At 47.5% G+C, this 17,598-nt stretch overlaps 6 protein-coding genes across 6 annotated transcripts; all 6 read right to left on the bottom strand.

Annotated features, from left to right (window-relative positions):
- Nucleotides 1-1,207: 1,207 nt before the first annotated feature.
- On the bottom strand, nt 1,208-4,349 carry AO090005001133 (karyopherin beta; the record flags this gene model as incomplete). The annotated part of the gene is made up of 9 exons (XM_001818049.3): nt 1,208-1,394; nt 1,452-1,560; nt 1,612-1,849; nt 1,912-2,244; nt 2,299-2,515; nt 2,577-3,205; nt 3,263-4,069; nt 4,162-4,220; nt 4,310-4,349. The coding sequence occupies 9 exons, from the start codon at nt 4,347-4,349 to the stop codon at nt 1,208-1,210; spliced, it is 2,619 nt and encodes an 872-aa protein (XP_001818101.1).
- Nucleotides 4,350-6,358: 2,009 nt separating this feature from the next.
- AO090005001134 (uncharacterized protein) lies at nt 6,359-6,929 on the bottom strand (the record flags this gene model as incomplete). The annotated part of the gene is given in 3 exon segments (XM_023233071.1): nt 6,359-6,391; nt 6,416-6,552; nt 6,566-6,929. The coding sequence occupies 3 exon segments, from the start codon at nt 6,927-6,929 to the stop codon at nt 6,359-6,361; spliced, it is 534 nt and encodes a 177-aa protein (XP_023089235.1).
- Nucleotides 6,930-7,899: 970 nt separating this feature from the next.
- On the bottom strand, nt 7,900-8,607 carry AO090005001135 (uncharacterized protein; the record flags this gene model as incomplete). The annotated part of the gene is made up of 2 exons (XM_001818051.3): nt 7,900-8,249; nt 8,337-8,607. 2 exons carry the CDS (start codon nt 8,605-8,607, stop codon nt 7,900-7,902), a joined length of 621 nt encoding a protein of 206 aa, XP_001818103.3.
- A 636-nt stretch (nt 8,608-9,243) lies between these two features.
- Nucleotides 9,244-9,933, bottom strand: AO090005001136 (uncharacterized protein; the record flags this gene model as incomplete). The annotated part of the gene is made up of 1 exon (XM_001818052.3): nt 9,244-9,933. One exon carries the CDS (start codon nt 9,931-9,933, stop codon nt 9,244-9,246), a length of 690 nt encoding a protein of 229 aa, XP_001818104.3.
- Nucleotides 9,934-13,685: 3,752 nt separating this feature from the next.
- Nucleotides 13,686-14,612, bottom strand: AO090005001138 (uncharacterized protein; the record flags this gene model as incomplete). Its single annotated transcript, XM_001818053.1, has 1 exon — nt 13,686-14,612. One exon carries the CDS (start codon nt 14,610-14,612, stop codon nt 13,686-13,688), a length of 927 nt encoding a protein of 308 aa, XP_001818105.1.
- Nucleotides 14,613-16,086: 1,474 nt separating this feature from the next.
- Nucleotides 16,087-17,460, bottom strand: AO090005001139 (endonuclease/exonuclease/phosphatase family protein; the record flags this gene model as incomplete). The annotated part of the gene is made up of 3 exons (XM_023233051.1): nt 16,087-16,169; nt 16,227-16,303; nt 16,445-17,460. The coding sequence occupies 3 exons, from the start codon at nt 17,458-17,460 to the stop codon at nt 16,087-16,089; spliced, it is 1,176 nt and encodes a 391-aa protein (XP_023089236.1).
- Nucleotides 17,461-17,598: the final 138 nt, after the last annotated feature.

The following is a 17,598-nucleotide window of genomic DNA, read 5'->3' as shown; positions in this document are numbered from 1 at the left end:
AGGGTTATGCGAACTTTGCCCTTATCGAGTCACGTGGATGCTGCGGTATACTGCCTCAGGCAGGATCCTGGAGTATCATTGTACGCATCGAGTACACTCTGATGAAAAGATTCAAATATCTGTACTGTATATGTTAACAGTCCCGTATATGTGAGGTGAAGTCACGTTAGATACACCCAGGTATCGTCCTGCAGTATTATGCTAACGCGAGTGGTCACTATATAGCTCCTACACCACACCTATCATTACTTTCCTGCACGACCACTATTAACTCCAAATATAAGATAAGAGCCATGTAACCAAACCCAACACATCCCCCACCACAGCACGATCACCGCGTGGCCTTGATAGTTTGACGGGATGTAGATTAAGGACTACGCTCTACTTCCCCCTCTACCCACTATCATGACATCCATACGCAAATCTACACCACGATCACATTGTATACGTTACCTGAACATCGGGGGCCGCTTGGTCTATACCACACCCCACTGTCCACAGGCGGGTCAGATTTGGCTACTAAGCATCTCACACAAGCTTATTCAGGTTGTATCATTGGCTCTATACAGGATCTTTTGGTGGGTAAAATCGGAATATACGGGAAGGATATGTGAAGTATTCGTTGCAGTGTTTCTCTTAAGGGGTTACATGACTTCTTGGGCATACATGAGGTTGAAGATAATGCTATAGGGATCTTTGTCTAATTAAACGACTTGGCATGAGAAAGGAAGGGGGGTAAATCGATAATAATAGTAGGATGAAGGTGATAAACAAATAAGATGCCGGCAACGACGAAACAGGATGCATTCAGGCGTCATGAGGGGGCTAATGGTTCCGAAAAGTGGGAAACAGGGAGTGCCCAACAGGGAGCTGAAGGGCTGGGGGAAGATGGGGAAGATGGGGAAGGGCGATGGGATAGGGAAGTTTGACGAACGGACAGGGTAGTAGTGCTTAGATCAAAGCGGTATAGCCAGTATCAGCCCGTTCAACCGTACCGTATGATACAGGGATACTGCGTCTGGCAAGTTAAAATTCGATCAATGGCACGACGTTTCAGCATCCCTCGTGAAACAGAATTCACATTATGGAATGGGAGCAAGTGGTCCACGGCGTAACTTCTCTGAGTGCGCCTGAAAGGGCGCCTTGCTCCGAGGAGGGTGGTCTCGACAAGAGCAATAGATGGCTTTGCGAGTGCGAGGGTCCATGCTTATGCCATAGCTGCGGCCGTAGACAGGGTGACCTGACGCTTGACCTGCTCACGAGCCCAGCGAGCAGTCTCAACTGTGGTCGCGCCAAAGTCTCTGTTGTTTCTGGTGTCTCTGACTAAGTCCGTGACCCAGGTGTTACGGAAGAAGGCCGCAAACTCTCCATTCGGGAACGCCTCCGCGATGTCGCTGTTTTATGGTTAGACACAAATACACGCGTGTGAAGGCTCAATATGACAAACTTACCCAAGAACACCCATTGAGGCCCTCATCAGCCCCTCACTCCGGTTGAGATCCTGAGAGATCAGGTGGAGGAGCTGGAAGATAGATTCAACATAAGGCTGGAGGGAAGTCACTGCAGATATCTTAGCATACGACGGAAAAGCTGTATTACACACTTGCTTACCTTGAGGCTTGCCCTTATAAGACAAAACAATACCACCCCAAGCATCCATAATTCCTTCGCGAAGCGAAACAATGTAGTCGAGCATTTCGATATTAACGTCCGAGCTGGCGGTTACGATCGATGCCTGCTGGAGGACCTGGGCGACGACAGAAAGGTATGTGTCAAAGTGTGTTCCGATAGCCTGAGCAATGTCTCCGAACGTCTCGAGGATTGCGGGCTTCAATTGATTCGTGGAGCTCTGCAAAAAGCACTTAGCGAGGGATAGGTCTCAGTTTACTATCATGATTGGAGTTAACTTACCCTCAAGTTATTGAGCAAGTAGTTCATGAATGAATCGCAGTATGGCTGAACCTTTTCGTTCAAGGCACGGGAGATATCGCTGACCAATCCAATGGCCATAGCACAGAGGGCAGGTTCTTCTTGGTTGCCGAGGGCGTTATAGAGGAATGGCGAAAAAGATTCCATATACTTAACGAAGTCCTCCTCCAGTGCACTTGCAATAGCGCCGACGGTGGCGAAGACAACATCAGGCACACTGGACTTGGGAGGGACAGTTGTTAGGACCTGGATCATCGCATGCATGATACGGTCCGCTTGAGGCTTAATCTCAGTCTCGAGACGTTGAACGATGGCCTAAATTGTCAGTCAAGGTACACATGAAAGCGTTCCTGGGCTTAAAGAACTCACCAATATAACGCTGATCAAGCTGGTTTGCACCTCTTCCAGGGTGATCCGATCTTCCACACTAACGACTTGCTGTTGCATGGGGATGGTGTGCTCCAGGCGCTGAATCACAACGTCGGAGAGGCTAGCAACCATAGGCAGACTGTCGTTCGCCGCATTGGTAACGAAGGAATTAAGAACTTCATATCCAGCAGTCCGAAGCTGGTTGTCTGCATCTTGCCTAGGAGCATTTTAGTAAGCCAGGTCCAAGAAAACAACTCTTTGAATTATATCCGACATACCTCTCAGTGAGAGTAAGAAGCGACTTAACACTCTCTTCAAAGTGCTTTGATAGGGGGTTAGTCTGCGCACCAACGTCACCGGCAAATCGATCGGCAACGTTCATCAGAGCCCAGCAGCAGGAGCTGGCAATCTTAGGGGTGCTAGCAAGCCCGTTGAACAGGCAAGAAATAAGGGGTTGTAGATGCACGTCAGGGTCCAGGGTCTCAGAGCAGAAGTCGCACACGCGACCAAGGGCATAGGCTGCCGAATCACGAACTTGAATGGAACTATCTTCCATCATACCAACAAGAACACCTAAGGCCTGCTTGACCAGGGGTTCAAGAACCTTAGGATCCGGTCCATCCATGATGGCACCGAATGCCGCAACTGCAGCGTCTCTGCGACGCCAGTCTTCATTACGAATATTCTCCTCGACAAAAGAGAGGACAGGTTGGATGACCTCACCCTGGACACAAGAAGCATAGAGTTGCAAAGCCTGATAAGCCGCGCGAGAAACATTGTACTCATCATCCGTCGCATCCTCATCTTGTCTGCACATAGCTTGCAACAAGACAGGGACAACTTCTCTGCATGCCACGCGAGCGAAGCCAAAGAAAGGACGGACCTCGGGAGAACCCTCCGCTTGCGCCTATACCAATTCGTTAGCAACCTTCCCTTTCAGAAACGTGTAGAAAACTAGACGAACCGCAGCGTTGTCATCCTCAATGGCGATTTCTTCTTCGCAGACGGAGCACCAAAATTCAATAGCCAGCTTAGCAACATCTTCCTCCTCACTCTTCATACCCATGATGCTGAGGCCAAACAAAGCCTTCTCCATGTAGAAGCGCATTTTCTCGTAATAAGCAGCCATAATACGGTTCAAGCAACCAAAAGCGCCCGCCTGAACACGGAGATCATCGGCTTGTGTAGCCTCACAGACCACTTGCATGATATAATTACGTTCACCTTCGTTATCCATGTTCGACCGGACGAAGTCTACTGAGTCACTGAGAGCCTTGATAGCAGCGTAGCGGATATCCATGTTGGTTTCTTCACGTCGGGCGCCCTGCACAACAGCGGTCAAGATTGCATTAGAGTGAGCAGTTAAGCTCTCCCGAAGATCAGCATCCTGGGATTCACAGATGAAACCGATTGTGATGAGCGAGGCCTGCTTCAACTGGTTGGATCCCGTTGCGACATTCTGAACCAAGACGTTCATCAGATCGGGCCATTCATTCCGAGGTAGCTCGATGGCGGCAATGGAGACGATGAACTGGGCTGCAGACTGGCCGGCCCGAGAGTCTTTAGAATCCAAAGTCTTGAGCGCAAGCTCCTTGACCTGTGTCTTAATCTCCGGGCTAATCTGTTGCTGCCATTTTCCTTGCACCTCACGTAGTTTAGCATGATCTCTGAATGTGAAAGCATTTTTCAGTGCGAGACCCGCAGCGGTTCTGATGTGGGATGGTGTGTTTTCATTCGCCAGTTCCTGGCCAAGAGTAACAAGGTAACCGGCCTACATGGAGAAAACATCACGGTTAGCAGAGTTATGACGGTCAACGAGCGATCGCCCGAAACGACGCCAAATGGTGCACCCGGGAGACATACGAAATCGACTTCCGCCGCGTGGACAAGCTGCTGTTCCGCATTTGTACGTGTTGTCGCATCTATCAATCAACGCAAAAACCACCCGTCAGCAGCGTTCTTGATCGCACCAAAGACAGTTCCAATACAGAGGATAGAAGAATAATCTTACCTGGCGACAGAGTGCCCTCCAATACCTGAGTGACATTCATGTTGTCGGAAGTGGGACACTGGCCACGGGAAAGAAAAGAAAAAGAAAAGGCAAGAAATAAAAGAAAAGAAGCTCCTCTGGCTTGATTAAATTTTGATAGGCAACAAGTTAATTATGAAATTGCCCACGACAAAGGAGTGGTAGCGTGGACGAGGAGACTGAAAGAAATCCTGTTGTTTTTGTGGATATATGACGAGGCATGCACCAGTTCTTCCGGCAAGTAGGACAAGAGGGAGGAAAAGACGGCTTGTGGTGCACGCCGAAGAGCCAGGAGAATGGGGGAAAAAACCGCACTCCGAGGTCTATGTTTCAGAGAGACAGGAGGAGAGAGAGAGGTGATTAACTGGTTCCCAAAAACCTTTTTTTAAGTTCCGATAGAAAACGTTTAATCAAAAGAGAGAAAGAGAAGGGGAGAGAGAAAGCGAGAGCGAGGGAGAATAATAGTGTGTCCCTTCAACTTTTGATCCGCAATGAGGAATGAGAGCGACGATGGGCAGAAAACAACCAGTCAGCGCTCGGCGGAGCCCCCAAGCTTCGCCTGCTGATTGGACCGCGGCCGTTGGTTTAGTCATGGCACGTGACCCCTCACCAGGCTGAAAGGGCACCGTCAATCCTCGAATGAAAACCAAGAGCAATGGCCCTATCAGGATAAAATCGTTGGCTTCCCTATTCTATCTTATTATTCTATCTATTATATTGTCTATTTTATTGCAGGTTACCCCTCTTCTTACAGCTGTAAGGGAGTTTGGAGAAGGCAGTGGTGTGGTGGTAATGCATAATCGTTTTTTTACTTTAGAAGACCGACCACATACTTTCGTCACCAGTTCCATTGTTGCCTGAGGTATTGCCCCTCCCTTGTTTTTCTTCTGGTTCCTTCTTTTCCTTCCCCCAAATTTTTCCCCCTCCATTGGTTTTTTGCTTGTTTTGATTTTGCTTCTTGAAGCACTTCCACCCTACCCACTTGTGTGGCCCCGGCGACCACGCCCTTGTTTAAATGATAGTCAGGGTGTCAACCCCATCGCACAAATCTATTAATTTTTGGAACCGTAGAAACTAAAATATAAATAAATAAATAAATTATATTCCCAGGATAGTCCCAAGTATGGTTTAAAGAACAATGGTCTGTGAAGAGCTCATTCAAACATGAGATGTCAGGGGCTCATTACAATCATTGAACAAAAAGCCCGACAGCCAGTCACAACCAACATATCAATAAACAAACGCAAAACAGAGGCACATCCCTGCCTGGAGCGGGCTTTGTCCCTGCCGATGGTGGAACCTAGAGTTGCTCATCAACACGCTAATTTGCTGGTGAGAGCCAACCTCACCTTGCTAGCCTTAGTTTCCCTCCGTCAGGAACAACCAGATGAACTAAGCATTGTACTTACCCCCCGGCCTCTATTCGCTGTCCTCTTCTGGTTCTTCGTCTTCCTCCTCTTCGTCTTCCATCTCCGCGTCTAAATCTAATACCTCATAACGCAGACCGTCGCCATACAAGACACAGATCGCTCGACGATCGTGTCGGCCATTGACGTATATTCTCGTGGGTTTGAGTTTGGGCCCAGGTATCGTAAAGGCATGTTTAATCCACTGCGTAGATTCGGATTCTTGAGCCAATACATCAAGCGTCACAGTGGGTGCAGCGGGCGTAGATGATGTTATATAGCTATCATAGTCCTCGAAGCTGACGAAAGGAGGACTTTCGCTAGTCGGTGCCGGCTGAAAGGGGAAGTTAAGAAGGTAAGAGGCCCCTTCTGCAAATCATCGTTAACATATAACCTTCACGAAGTGTATATCAAGCGTAATATACCATTATTAGACCAGAGTATCATAATGGTATCATCCTCCACGAACTGTATTTGGCGTATTTCCCCCTCCTGTAAATCGATAGCTCCTATACCTGTCGTTCGGGTAGAGCTGACCCCATTCTCGCAGTCCAGAACCGTGCGGTATATATACACTGGAAGTCGTGGGTAAGAGGTTAGAAAGCAAAGGCATAGACAAATGGAGTTATACGTACGTATATGTTTCGAACGAATGGATCTAGTAGCCGCATATATCACACACAATCTTTGTTCTCCAACATCCTAGGGTTATGGTGAGCACTATTTCTCGCCTACGCTTATCAGGGGCGTGGTACCTCGTAGCGCATGACAAGATCAACGATATCTTTGTCACAATCTGGGTGAAGGGCAAGTGGAGACCTATGAAGGATACCTCTACGCTGTGTCAAAGCGATCTGCCCAAAGACCTTTTCGAACTGTAGCCCGAGACGCTTTGTTAGGTCATTCATCTTCGGTAGTTCAGCTGGAGCATCAGCATCGGAGGCTTGGTTGCTCTGCTCCAGCAATTTCTTAAACGTGTCATAGAATGACCCATCGTGTTCGGTTGGTGCCCACTTGTCTGAAGTGCTGGGGGCCGGCCTTGCAAACCCGATCAGGGGCAGTTGCTGAATGAAGTTTCGCAGTTTGCTCTTGGTTAACGCGCCTCTGATATACTTCAGAGTCTGTGGATATTCAACCATGTCCGTTTTTTCCTGTAGCTCTTCCAGCGTCTGGGACATGGGTTCTGCGCTCTGCATTTCGATCTCGTGGCGAAGCCATCGTGAAAATGAGTTGAATTGGCTTAATTCTTCATTTGCATTGATGAGAATGTGATGAGATAAGAGATGGAGGCAATCTAGAGTCTCGACAATCCCATTCAGATCTGCCGTCTCTAGGCCTAGGACGCCACATATTTTATGAAATTTGGAGAGCCCGATGAGGCGACTAAGTAACACTTCACATCGTTCCAGAGCCGGAAGAAGGCATTCGTGTGTCAAACGTCGAACATTTTCATAGCCACTCGATACAGCTTTCTCCCACCTTTTGTGTCCCTAGAGACCACGTCAGCGGTTGATAGATTTTGCTTCCAAAAGCAGACGCCCTACTCTTTCCCCGACAATATCCACCAGAAACTCCTTCATTGGTTCAAAACAGTCTCCAGTGACCACTAGGTGATAAGCAGCCGTAACAAAATCACAATGACACTTTTCTTGCAAATCTTCGTTTATACTGCGCATGTAACTTGCCGGTAGTTCTTGTGCATTTTTCCACTCGAGTTCAACCTGTCTTTGTACCTGGTTGATGTATCTGAGAAGGTTTTGAAGCTGGGTTGTCTTATGGGCAAGTAGTGAAAGATATCTGCCAGATCGCGTGATAAAACGAAGGTCGAGAGTAAGCAAGTGCAAGGAGTCTGGACTATCGTCGTTATGTGAGGATGCCAGCAATGCATGGGTGGAGCTCAATGGGTGAGAGGCGTGCTGAAGGATCCTGCACGAGCTGGAAGGCCCAACGGAACTCCCCACTTGAAATGAGCCTATTTCAAAGCAATCAAAAATTCGCAAGTGAACGGTGCCATCATCAAAGCCTACCAGCAAGACGTCTACTGCGTCATTAGTGTTTCTGCCGGCAGAGTGGAAGATAGCATCAATCGATGCTCGAGAACTAAACACGTCGTCACTGGAGTCTGAGTTAGTAGGAGGCGGCTGCACTTTTGGGTGGTCGGAGGGCCTACTCGCTCCCGGTCGCGGGCAGTGTGCTTAATTTAGGTAGTGAGCTCTCGATGTCTAGTAAAGCTAGCTCCCTTGGTAGGTCAGCTTTGAGTAAGGCAGCTGCTTTTGATGGATGTACATCCGACGACAGCAGGTCTTCGACGGATATTTGCCCGGCAGCCTCTTTCAATTGCTGTTGAGCAACCTGGCTATCGGTGAAGTTCACACCCCAGCCCAAACAAGTAACCTTAACAGATCGGTCGGCATCGCTTTGCTCTTCATAAACAGGATAATGATGGACAATTTTACCACTGTAAGCACTAATAATACGGATAGTATTGTCCGCACAAGCGACAGCAAGTAGGTGACCTAGCAACTTGTAAGTCTATCTGCCATACAAGTAACTAAGTTTGCAAGAAAAAGAACAGTATATGAAACTGAAAGCCAAGGACGCACCATTGTTTTTCCACATCAACTTTCGAATTTCACCCCCGCCGTCGTCTTCATCCAGGTAGGGATCTCCCTTGAACGATCCCCCAAAGACCTTCTGTCCATTCAGTCGGAAGACTCGTAATTCGTCATCCTCTGTTACAAGGGAGATAAGGTCTATCGTAGGACAATACTTCAGCGTGGTGGTCTTGCATTTTGCCGGTAGTGATTTTTCTGCAACAGGGGTGAGTTGCGGCTCATGTCGCAACGATGGGGGATGAGAATTGTCTTCGGCCATATTTGTGTATTACTCCCTTTAGACCATTCTTTGCAGGGGGATTTTAACGCGGTCGCTTACTTCTAGTATGTCCCGCGCCTGACGTTGCCCAAGATGGACAAATGGTGAGTGGACGGTGGAGTCACAGAATGGCGGACCTCTTGGCACGTGGTGTCTGTCGCGTGTCCCCCAAGTTAGTAAAAGCCTTTTTAACCCTACCTGGTGATTCAGATTAGGGCAGCTAACTTCTTCCAACAAGTAAGCAGTATAATAATCTATATATATAAGGAGCTAGTTGACTCTGTGTCTCATGTGTACTAGTAGTGTAAAGTCATCATTACATATCTCAATCCTAACTTGTAGTTCTACTACACCTATCTGAATATATTTTCACCACGGTATAGTATCTTACTATCTGTCAAAGCGAGAAGATCCTCCAACACAACGCATGACTGGGACCCCAATCCAAGGGAACTACAGTTTTTTTTTTTTTTTTTTTTTTTTTTTAATATCTTCTACACTGCCTATATTCTTACTTACTACCGACCCGATAAGCAAAGAATGAAGCATGAAAAGAAAATCTAGAAAGCCTAGTATATTTGTCTTAACAATCACACTCTATATATTGTTTTCCTGTAAATTATATACTCGCATCATCTAAGATTGAATTATCGATTTGAGATAGCTCAACTCATCCATCATTTCTTGCATTGCTGCAGACTGTCCTGGAAGCGAGCTGATGCTGAAGCGGTCATAGCCGGGCGCAGCATTCTTCCCGTTATGTGTCGCTTCCGCATCACTATGGACATTTCCCGCAAACTGCACGGTAGAGGGTCCGGGGCTCCGGAGAAGCCCGAGTCCTTCTACTCTCCCAAAGAAAGCTGCATGGCGCTTGGGATCTCTTTCGACCTCATCGGCGTCACTGATACAAAGACTTGAGAAATCCATGTCGGAGGGGGATAAAGAGACCGTAAGCCGAGGAGGCGGCAGATCAAGGAGGGGTGAGTCACCACCGAGTGTGGCGGGGGAAGACGTTGAATTAACAGTAAGCTGTGGAGTGTTTGGATCGCTGGTTTCAGCAGGAGCAGAGTTCTTCCACACTTCTGCAAAATTCATCCCTTCGAGAGCAGAACAAGTTTGGTTACCATCGTTAAAAGTAAGCGAAGGTGTCATGGACTCAGGAGAGACCACCTCTGTATCTGTACTCCATTCGGAAAAGTGGCTCCTCTCGCACGGAGAGCTGCTCGTGGACTCCTCCGTTGTACTGAAATCAGAGAAATGACTGCGAAGATTTTCCGCATCGAGCTCCTTTTCTCGAGCTTCGAGATCACGCAGCGCCTCGTCCATGACTGAAGAAGGAGTATTCGGTAGAGTGGGGAGCCTCTTTTCTGCGAAAGTGAATGGTGTAGGGGTTACAGCGTCTTCAACTGCCACTGGCAAGGCAGTCGCGAGCAAGGAGACGGAGTCCACAGAAGCGACAGAATCTTGAGGGGCATGTGGACGGGCCTTTTTATTGTCATAATTTCTAGTGGTAATCGTCTCATGGCTTGTTTGAAGAGTCAAAGGAGTTCTGGGAGTCGCACGCTCCGTGGTCTTTGGATTTAGAGCACGCCGATCCTGGATAGATAGAATCGTAGTTTCAGGATGTACAGAAGATGCAGGCCGCACGGGAAGTAGGTTTCCCTTTGACGTATGACCTGCCTGATCCGCATGGTGATCCTTCGACGTGTTCTGAGGAGTTTCAAGGCTTTCAGTACGCCCCATGGCAGGCTTGAAGGCTAGTCGGAGTTTTGTAGAATCACTATTCTGATTATCTGCCACGTTGAGATCAGGAGAGGATGCATTCCATTGTCGGAAGGCAGCCCGAAGACCCCTTGATCTTGGAGGAGAGACTGATCGAGCAGCTTTGCTACCTGACGGTCTTTGGCCATTGTGAATTGTAGCCTTAGGCGTTGCACTATTAGGCTGGGAGGCGCCTCTGTTGGTTAATAAGCTTAAAGGGGAGGTGTTGAAAGACCAAGCCGGAGTTGGTTGTTGTAGCAGGGGAGGAGATGTGCGGAGGCGTGGAAGTGCTGGTTTGGGGGCCTGTCGCGGATTCATATATTTATCATTAGGGTCCATAGTCCGCTCTTCCGTTTGTTGCGGGCTTGGACTTCTATCACAGGAATGAATCGGATGTGTATCCGGCAAAATGACAGGTACATGAAGAACGTTGACAGGCTGGCCGGGAAGAAGAGGACAATGCGATGTGACTGGCTCTGCATGATTGTAATATTCCATATCATCGTCCAATAAGTACTAATCTAAGGTTAGACAAAGCTGCCAAACAGAAGAGACATAAAGATACTGACATAATACCAATATGTGCCGCCCATTTTGAGCCCACCGGAGCGAGATGAACCCATATTCTTCGGCGTTCCATCACATATTATGCTGGTAAAACTATGGCATCCCCTCCAATGGCCCGGACCAACACGCCTGTCGTGCTCCATAGGATATGACTTGGTGAAGTTATCCCATGAGCCTATCAGTTTGACAGACTTGACCTGGGGATTAGTATATCTATTTGACCATTAGCGTATGTGATGGTTCTCAGAACGAAGAAAGCGACTCACAGGAGGAATGTCATCAAAGTTGTTGAAGCCATGGTGGTATAACGAAGAAGTTACCAGGAAATGATAGGTATGAAGTAGGATAATATGGAATTTTGAAACAAAAGGGGACAAGACAATTTCTCCAAGGCCAGCCTGGACAGAGAATAAATGGACAAAGGAGGGTAACCGGGTGTTGTTTGGGGTTCGTTGTAGAATGAATTTGAGTATGTCCAGCCGCGCGAATGTTGGATTAATATAGATAAACCCGCGACTATAAGCTCAAGGCTAACCAACGTGCCATCACAACCCAAAGAAACTTCGATACCAAAACAGTCTGGCTGCTGGGAATCAGTTGATTCAGTAGCCGCGACGGGACAGTAGTTAAATTTCGATGCCCCTGACGCAAGCTCGGAAGTACTCAGAGCCAATGACACTGGTTGGTCGTGAGCTCTAAGCGCTGACAAGGCGGATAGACGGAGTCGAGAACATTCGCAAAGGGAAAAGTAGAAGAATATCGGTGCTTGCTACAGGAGGTACTGTGCTTTGACTAAGACTTAAAGGAGTGTGGATATGGTTTGCTCGGTGGAGAGGAACTGGTTATTCAAAAGAGAACATGGAAAAGAGTGGAGAGTCCGGACTCTCGCACTGTGAACAATGACCGCAAGAATATAAGTCAGTCACAGACTGTGGGCATTGGGGTAGAAAGGTAATCAATCGATCAACAAACGCATAGCTCGACCGGCGCTTATCCATTGAGATCCACCGGCTTTTGCAATAACCACGTCACGATGTGCATACAAACCCCTGCAAATCACGAAGGGAAAAGGGTAGCCTGAGGCTAGGGGGGAATCAAAACGGTAGCGAAGACGCGATGAGATCTGAACATGGTTCCCGGGAGGTCCAATCGACCACTCACGGAGCGGAGACCGGAGCTGAAAATGGCTGAATGGGTATCCTGTACGGAGTACCTGGCGAACCAAAGACTACTGGGCCTTAGTTGCCCTAGTAGAGAAGCCAAATGGGGCGGGTGGAAAGATGGATCACAACTTTGCAGCTAACCATGCGGTGGTGGAAAGAAGCGAACCACTTTTGGCTTCCATGGAGACGCTCTCCGACGAATCTGATTGAATGGAAATCCGGAAGAATAAAAAGGGGGTCTGAGTGGCTGGTGACAATACCGTACACGATGCTGAGCCACTCGACAACCGTGGGAAGGAAAATATCTGCAAGTGATTCATGGATGATAAGGAAATTTAGACGGAAGCTGAAGATGAACTACTAATTACTACTACTGCTGCCTTAAATGATACTTGGAAAATTTCTCAGACTGGCCTACTCTCGAGTCATTGTCGCACCAGACCTACAATGCCAGTCCAGTCAAAAATCTTACGAGGGAATTGAAGATTAATCATTCAGTTACTTTTCTACCTCTAACCAGGTAACGTAAGGGTAGCAGGTTGATTAGTACATTTTTTTTCTCGCCGATCGCCCTGCTCCACCACCACGTGAGGAACAGGTGCCACGACGCAGGGTATTCCTTACCGTATTGGCCTTACCAGGAGTTGCCGCAACCAACAGGTGTAGGACGTGATGGTTGAAAGACAGATCAGATCCCATTTTCCTATTGGGAAAAAAAAGGTTTCGTCGTTTGGGGAAGCACCGGATGTAAACAAAACTCCCATGCTAACATTACGCACCGTCAGCAGACAAGGTTAGAGCTTGCTGAAATCTACCTAACCAATTTGTCAAGATTATTCGCTTCTCACCTGAGCTAATGGGAATCCTTAAATAGCACTAGGACATGGCCGAAGATCCATCCTCACGGACCAGGCCTCAGCTGAAGGATAGAACAGGCTAAACTTGCTACTAGTCTAGATATTGAGTCAGTAACATTAGACCACTGGCAATATCGACAATCGACATGGCATTCGTTCAATGAAATCGTCGGGATTTCATTACAGCACTATCTCTCGTCGAAGCCGGGCGCTACTATTCGGCCGGCCCTTGGATGCTGGGCAACCGACGGTCAACCTAAAGTAAACACCGGGAGACTTTAGGACAATAGCATCCTTTATTAATAGTATCAGGGCCTTCAATCTTATTTTTTGACCAATAAGCCATTGCCGTTCGCTCTCCAGCGATGAAATCAATAGCACCCCTAGAGTTGCACAAAAAAAAAATCATTCGTTGAGCGGCCTTGAAACAGGACAGAAATGAAGAGTAAGAAAAGCATGAATGGAACGCCAAAGAGAACAAAAGAAGGGGGAAGGGCTATAGCGTCCAGCGAGTGAACGAATCATATCCGAGTGTCTAGCCTGGGATTGTCGGCGGCTACGCGGCGCTTGCTGCGACATATTTGAAACTCATTTCTTTAATTTGCAAGAGACCGCTGAGTTTGAAAGCTACCGATCATGATCGAAATATAATAGGCGTCAATATCTGAAAGGCTCTGTGCAATTTGGGGACTTTTGAGCGAAACAGACAAAAAGAAAAGGAAAAAGGCAATTAGCGAAATGCGTTGCACTTGTCATATTTGCGATTGACAGCGCCGAGGACGCATTTCAAAATTCCGTCCGCGCTCAACGTCTGACCCTTGTCACCCCTCCATGGCACTGTATCCACGATATCTCGCATGCCCTCATTTTTTGACTTGTGGCCTAGGTCATCATCCAGCATCTGCAGATATTCCTGTGCGTGTTTGTCATCCCCAATTTGGAAAAACTGGAGGCCAACCTGCCATGGTGTGGCATTGCATTTATCCAACCTTTTGGCGGCGTTGATGATAACACTTTCCGCATCATCAGTGAACACCCCGTCTGTGATGGTGATGACGTTAAGCGGTTTCACAGTCTCGCTAGGGTCCTTTCCTTTGGCTGCTATGGCCTCCACGCGACGAAGGTATGGGTCCAGGATTTGGCGCAAACGGCGCCCAGCCGGAGTTGCTCCTTGCGGCTCGACGCCGTAAAAAATCTCGCGGACATCATCCGCCGTCTTGATGTTAGTATATGCGCCGGTTTTGGGATCAGTTCCACCGTGTTGATAGTTCAAGAAATAGATATCAATACCGTCCTGGTCATGTGCGGTACAAACGGGCGCGATGGCGGCAATAGCATCTGCAGCCTCGTTCCAGCGACTCCCCCTCATGCTACCGCTGTCATCCACCAGAAATACTGTATCAAATTCGCGCAGGAAGGAGTAAGGCGAATCTCCAGATGACGAAGCCCTGGGTGCCGAAGCATTTGAAGGTTGCTGTGGTGTGTATGGAGGAGGGGACCAGAGATCGGGATTCCCTGCTTGAACAGGTGCACTTTTTGCGTGCATATTGGTTGTAACCTGTCGACGTCGATCGTGATGTCGATCGTACATTGATGCAGTACTAGACCGGTTGCGAGACCCGGAATAGCTTCGGACTCGTGAATGATGGTTGCCCATAATCAAGTATGGAGTGACTGCGGGCAGATGTTAACAAATACGGCTGAGGATTGGGAGATGGTAGTTGTTGTCAATACACTCGTATGATTCGTGTATATGCAAAGGATGACGTTTGTAGATGAGGTAAGTAGTAGTAATGGTTGTTGTTGCTGTAGTGATCATTCATGGAACCACATCTCAGATGGAAGGACGTATATTAATTTATAAAACAATCATTGAATAATAAGAAATGGGAGATTCCTGTCAGGTGTTACATCCAATGAGTGACCCAATTTCTTAGAAATGTCTCCCATCCAATCCTATAAAGATATCGTTGACATTTCCGCGGTTCTGGAACAGTGAATGGAATCGCTTGACAAGCTAGGCTGACTGCGACTTCCCCGCCAGTTCGGTAATAAGTAAGAAAACCCAAGAATTCCTAAGGCGGAAACAAGGCAGCTTCCTCTTGTCACACATACAAACCCAAGATGCATGTTTCCACATGTCAAAGCTAGTTCAATCCCCATAACAATTTGAACCGCGATGAAGCATAAGGCACAATTCCAGTGGAACATCCCTATGGGGCAGTGGTGCCCCGATCCCACAATTACATACTTTGCCCTACGTTGACCCAGCACCGCCATTGGAGGCAAGGGATGCACCCTATGATAACAATGCATATATTCCGTATGGGTTAGAGTTAATTTGCACCGAGGAAAAGAGGGTACTAAATAGTACTAGGACCAAAGGAAACGGTGTACAGCCTGTAAGGCGCAGCACGATAGTCATACCTTAGGCATCCGTGCACTGCCCCGTTCGGTTTCTTGTACGACATACAGTTGGTCGTACCAGCAAACGCGAGTGTGGAGAGTTTTGTAAGGCAATGAGTTAGATAAGGCTATATTCTGTTGAAGAAAGATAAAAGAAAAGAAAATGGGTTTGTAACCTATAACAGAGTGTATGTAAATTAGTTACATCGACTGAGGTTATAGGAACACAGGTGCAATGTAGTATCCTCCAGCCATAGTTCAAGAAGTTTTCCTAGTGGAACGATCAAATGGACTCAAAGATATCCAAAGACTCTAAATCACCTAAGTCTGAGATTCAATACGCATCTATGGCAATATGGCAAATTTGAACGGTGCAAAGAGCTGTTCTTTCCGCAAAAGACAATCTCCACGCTAGGATTTACTGCCCCAAACTTCAAAGACATGGCGTCTTCTACTTCACTGGTCTATTCTACTTATCTATAAAGTGAAAATCTCTAGAGAATACTTGTTACCTTTTGACTAAGTTTATGCTAAATAGCTTAAGTATGACTAAGTAGATAGGAAGCCCTGTTCTCCTTACTCTATGGGCACATATACTAGAGAGTTGAGCATTAGGTATATAGGAAAATGAAATAACTCTGTACAGCATCAGATAACGCTGTCACAAGAGAGCAATAATCAGGCTGAATGATGCTGACCGTGATAATCGTGATGCAAAAACCAGTTCACGCCATTGTTGAAAGTCTTTCGGGCGCGGGCAGTACCTCAAATGTCCTTACTCGGTCGGCCTCATTGATGACCTCAATACCTGGCCAACCATTCTATGAGTGGTATATTCTGGAAGTTGCGCAGGTGACGTACATACAAATGCTAATGTCGATGTATTCGTTATGTTTGTAAATGACTACGAACGCCTTGAGTACGAACAATAGTTGGATATGGCTGAAGTATATGTGTCGAAACCTTTTAGTAATCTTTATTCTGGAATTAGAATTCATTTGGCAACTAGATTTCGAAATTACTCACAAAATGGATCAGCCAGGCTAGGAATAACCCCCGAATCAGCATAACAATGTTATATACTCCCCAACGAGACCAAACAAGCATAACAATGCGGCGTGATCGCTCCAGGGTGGAGTGTCTTCCATGGGTGAAATCGGGGATTTGCGGTGGTCCATGGGGGGGTTCTGCGCTCCCTCCAATATGCTTAATCTTTGTGGCTCTAGCGTCTTTATATCAGGAGGTTTTAGTCCGACAATCAGAATCTTGTCCATCCGATTTGGAGGGAAAGGTTGTTCCCCATCAGTCCCCCACGTATATCCAGGTGCTTCGGGATGAAGGACAGTCCATACATCTGTCAAGCCATTGCTTTCAAGGAGAGTGGCGTCTTCCTCGAGAACTGGGTTAAAGTCGCCGGCAACTAGCCCGCAGCCTGCGCTACGCAAGAAGGAGGAGATAATGGATATCTGTCGGGGGCGGTGAGAAGGTTTGATAGGCAGGGAGTCCAGGTGCACATTAACAAGCCGTACTCGCGTGGGAGACCGCTCTCTCCCAAATGAAACAAAAATATCGCAGCACAGCGCATCACGGTCAAAGTGACTGGGATACGCTACCCTCCAAACCGGCCCTAAAGCAGTTGATGCAAAGCGTGCTTTGGAGAGTAAGGTAATAGTCGCAAAGGATTGTTTGCCCCATGCGGTATCATCTTGCTCGCTTGAAATCCAGGATCTACGGATGCGCTCGTCCTTGAGAATCTGCTGCAATGCTGCCTTTGACACTTCCTGCAGAAAGACAATACGAACCCCAGGATCTAGTTGAGTAACGAACGTGATGATATCTGTAACGCGATCCTCTGTGCGGGCAGATGTTGCGTCGATATTCCATGTTAGCAATACCAGATCCGATGGTTCATCATCATCACGCGGTGGCTCCGTATGGTCACGGGTGTCATTATCGGTGATTGCAACCCACTGTTGGAGAGATAGATGGAAATGATGCCACGATTGGAATTTAGGATACCATTTAGAATCCGCAGTGGGGAGTGGTGTTTCATGCGTCCAGGACAGCAGACTGGCCCTTGCACGGGCGTAGAAATTCATGTTCACAGTGGTTGTTATTGATGGAGAAGAGGGGAAGTCTGCAGCCCGTTTGAACTACCGGTAGTACGGTACACTACCAAAAAGAACACTTATCTGGTTAGGATCTCCAGAAAATACGATAGAGCTGAGATAAGACTG

The sequence above is a fragment of the Aspergillus oryzae genome, chromosome 1, assembly GCF_000184455.2.
Source record: "Aspergillus oryzae RIB40 DNA, chromosome 1".
Taxonomy (NCBI): domain Eukaryota; kingdom Fungi; phylum Ascomycota; class Eurotiomycetes; order Eurotiales; family Aspergillaceae; genus Aspergillus; species Aspergillus oryzae.
Note: the sequence above shows the minus strand (reverse complement) of the source record. Positions and strands in the feature narration are given on the sequence as shown.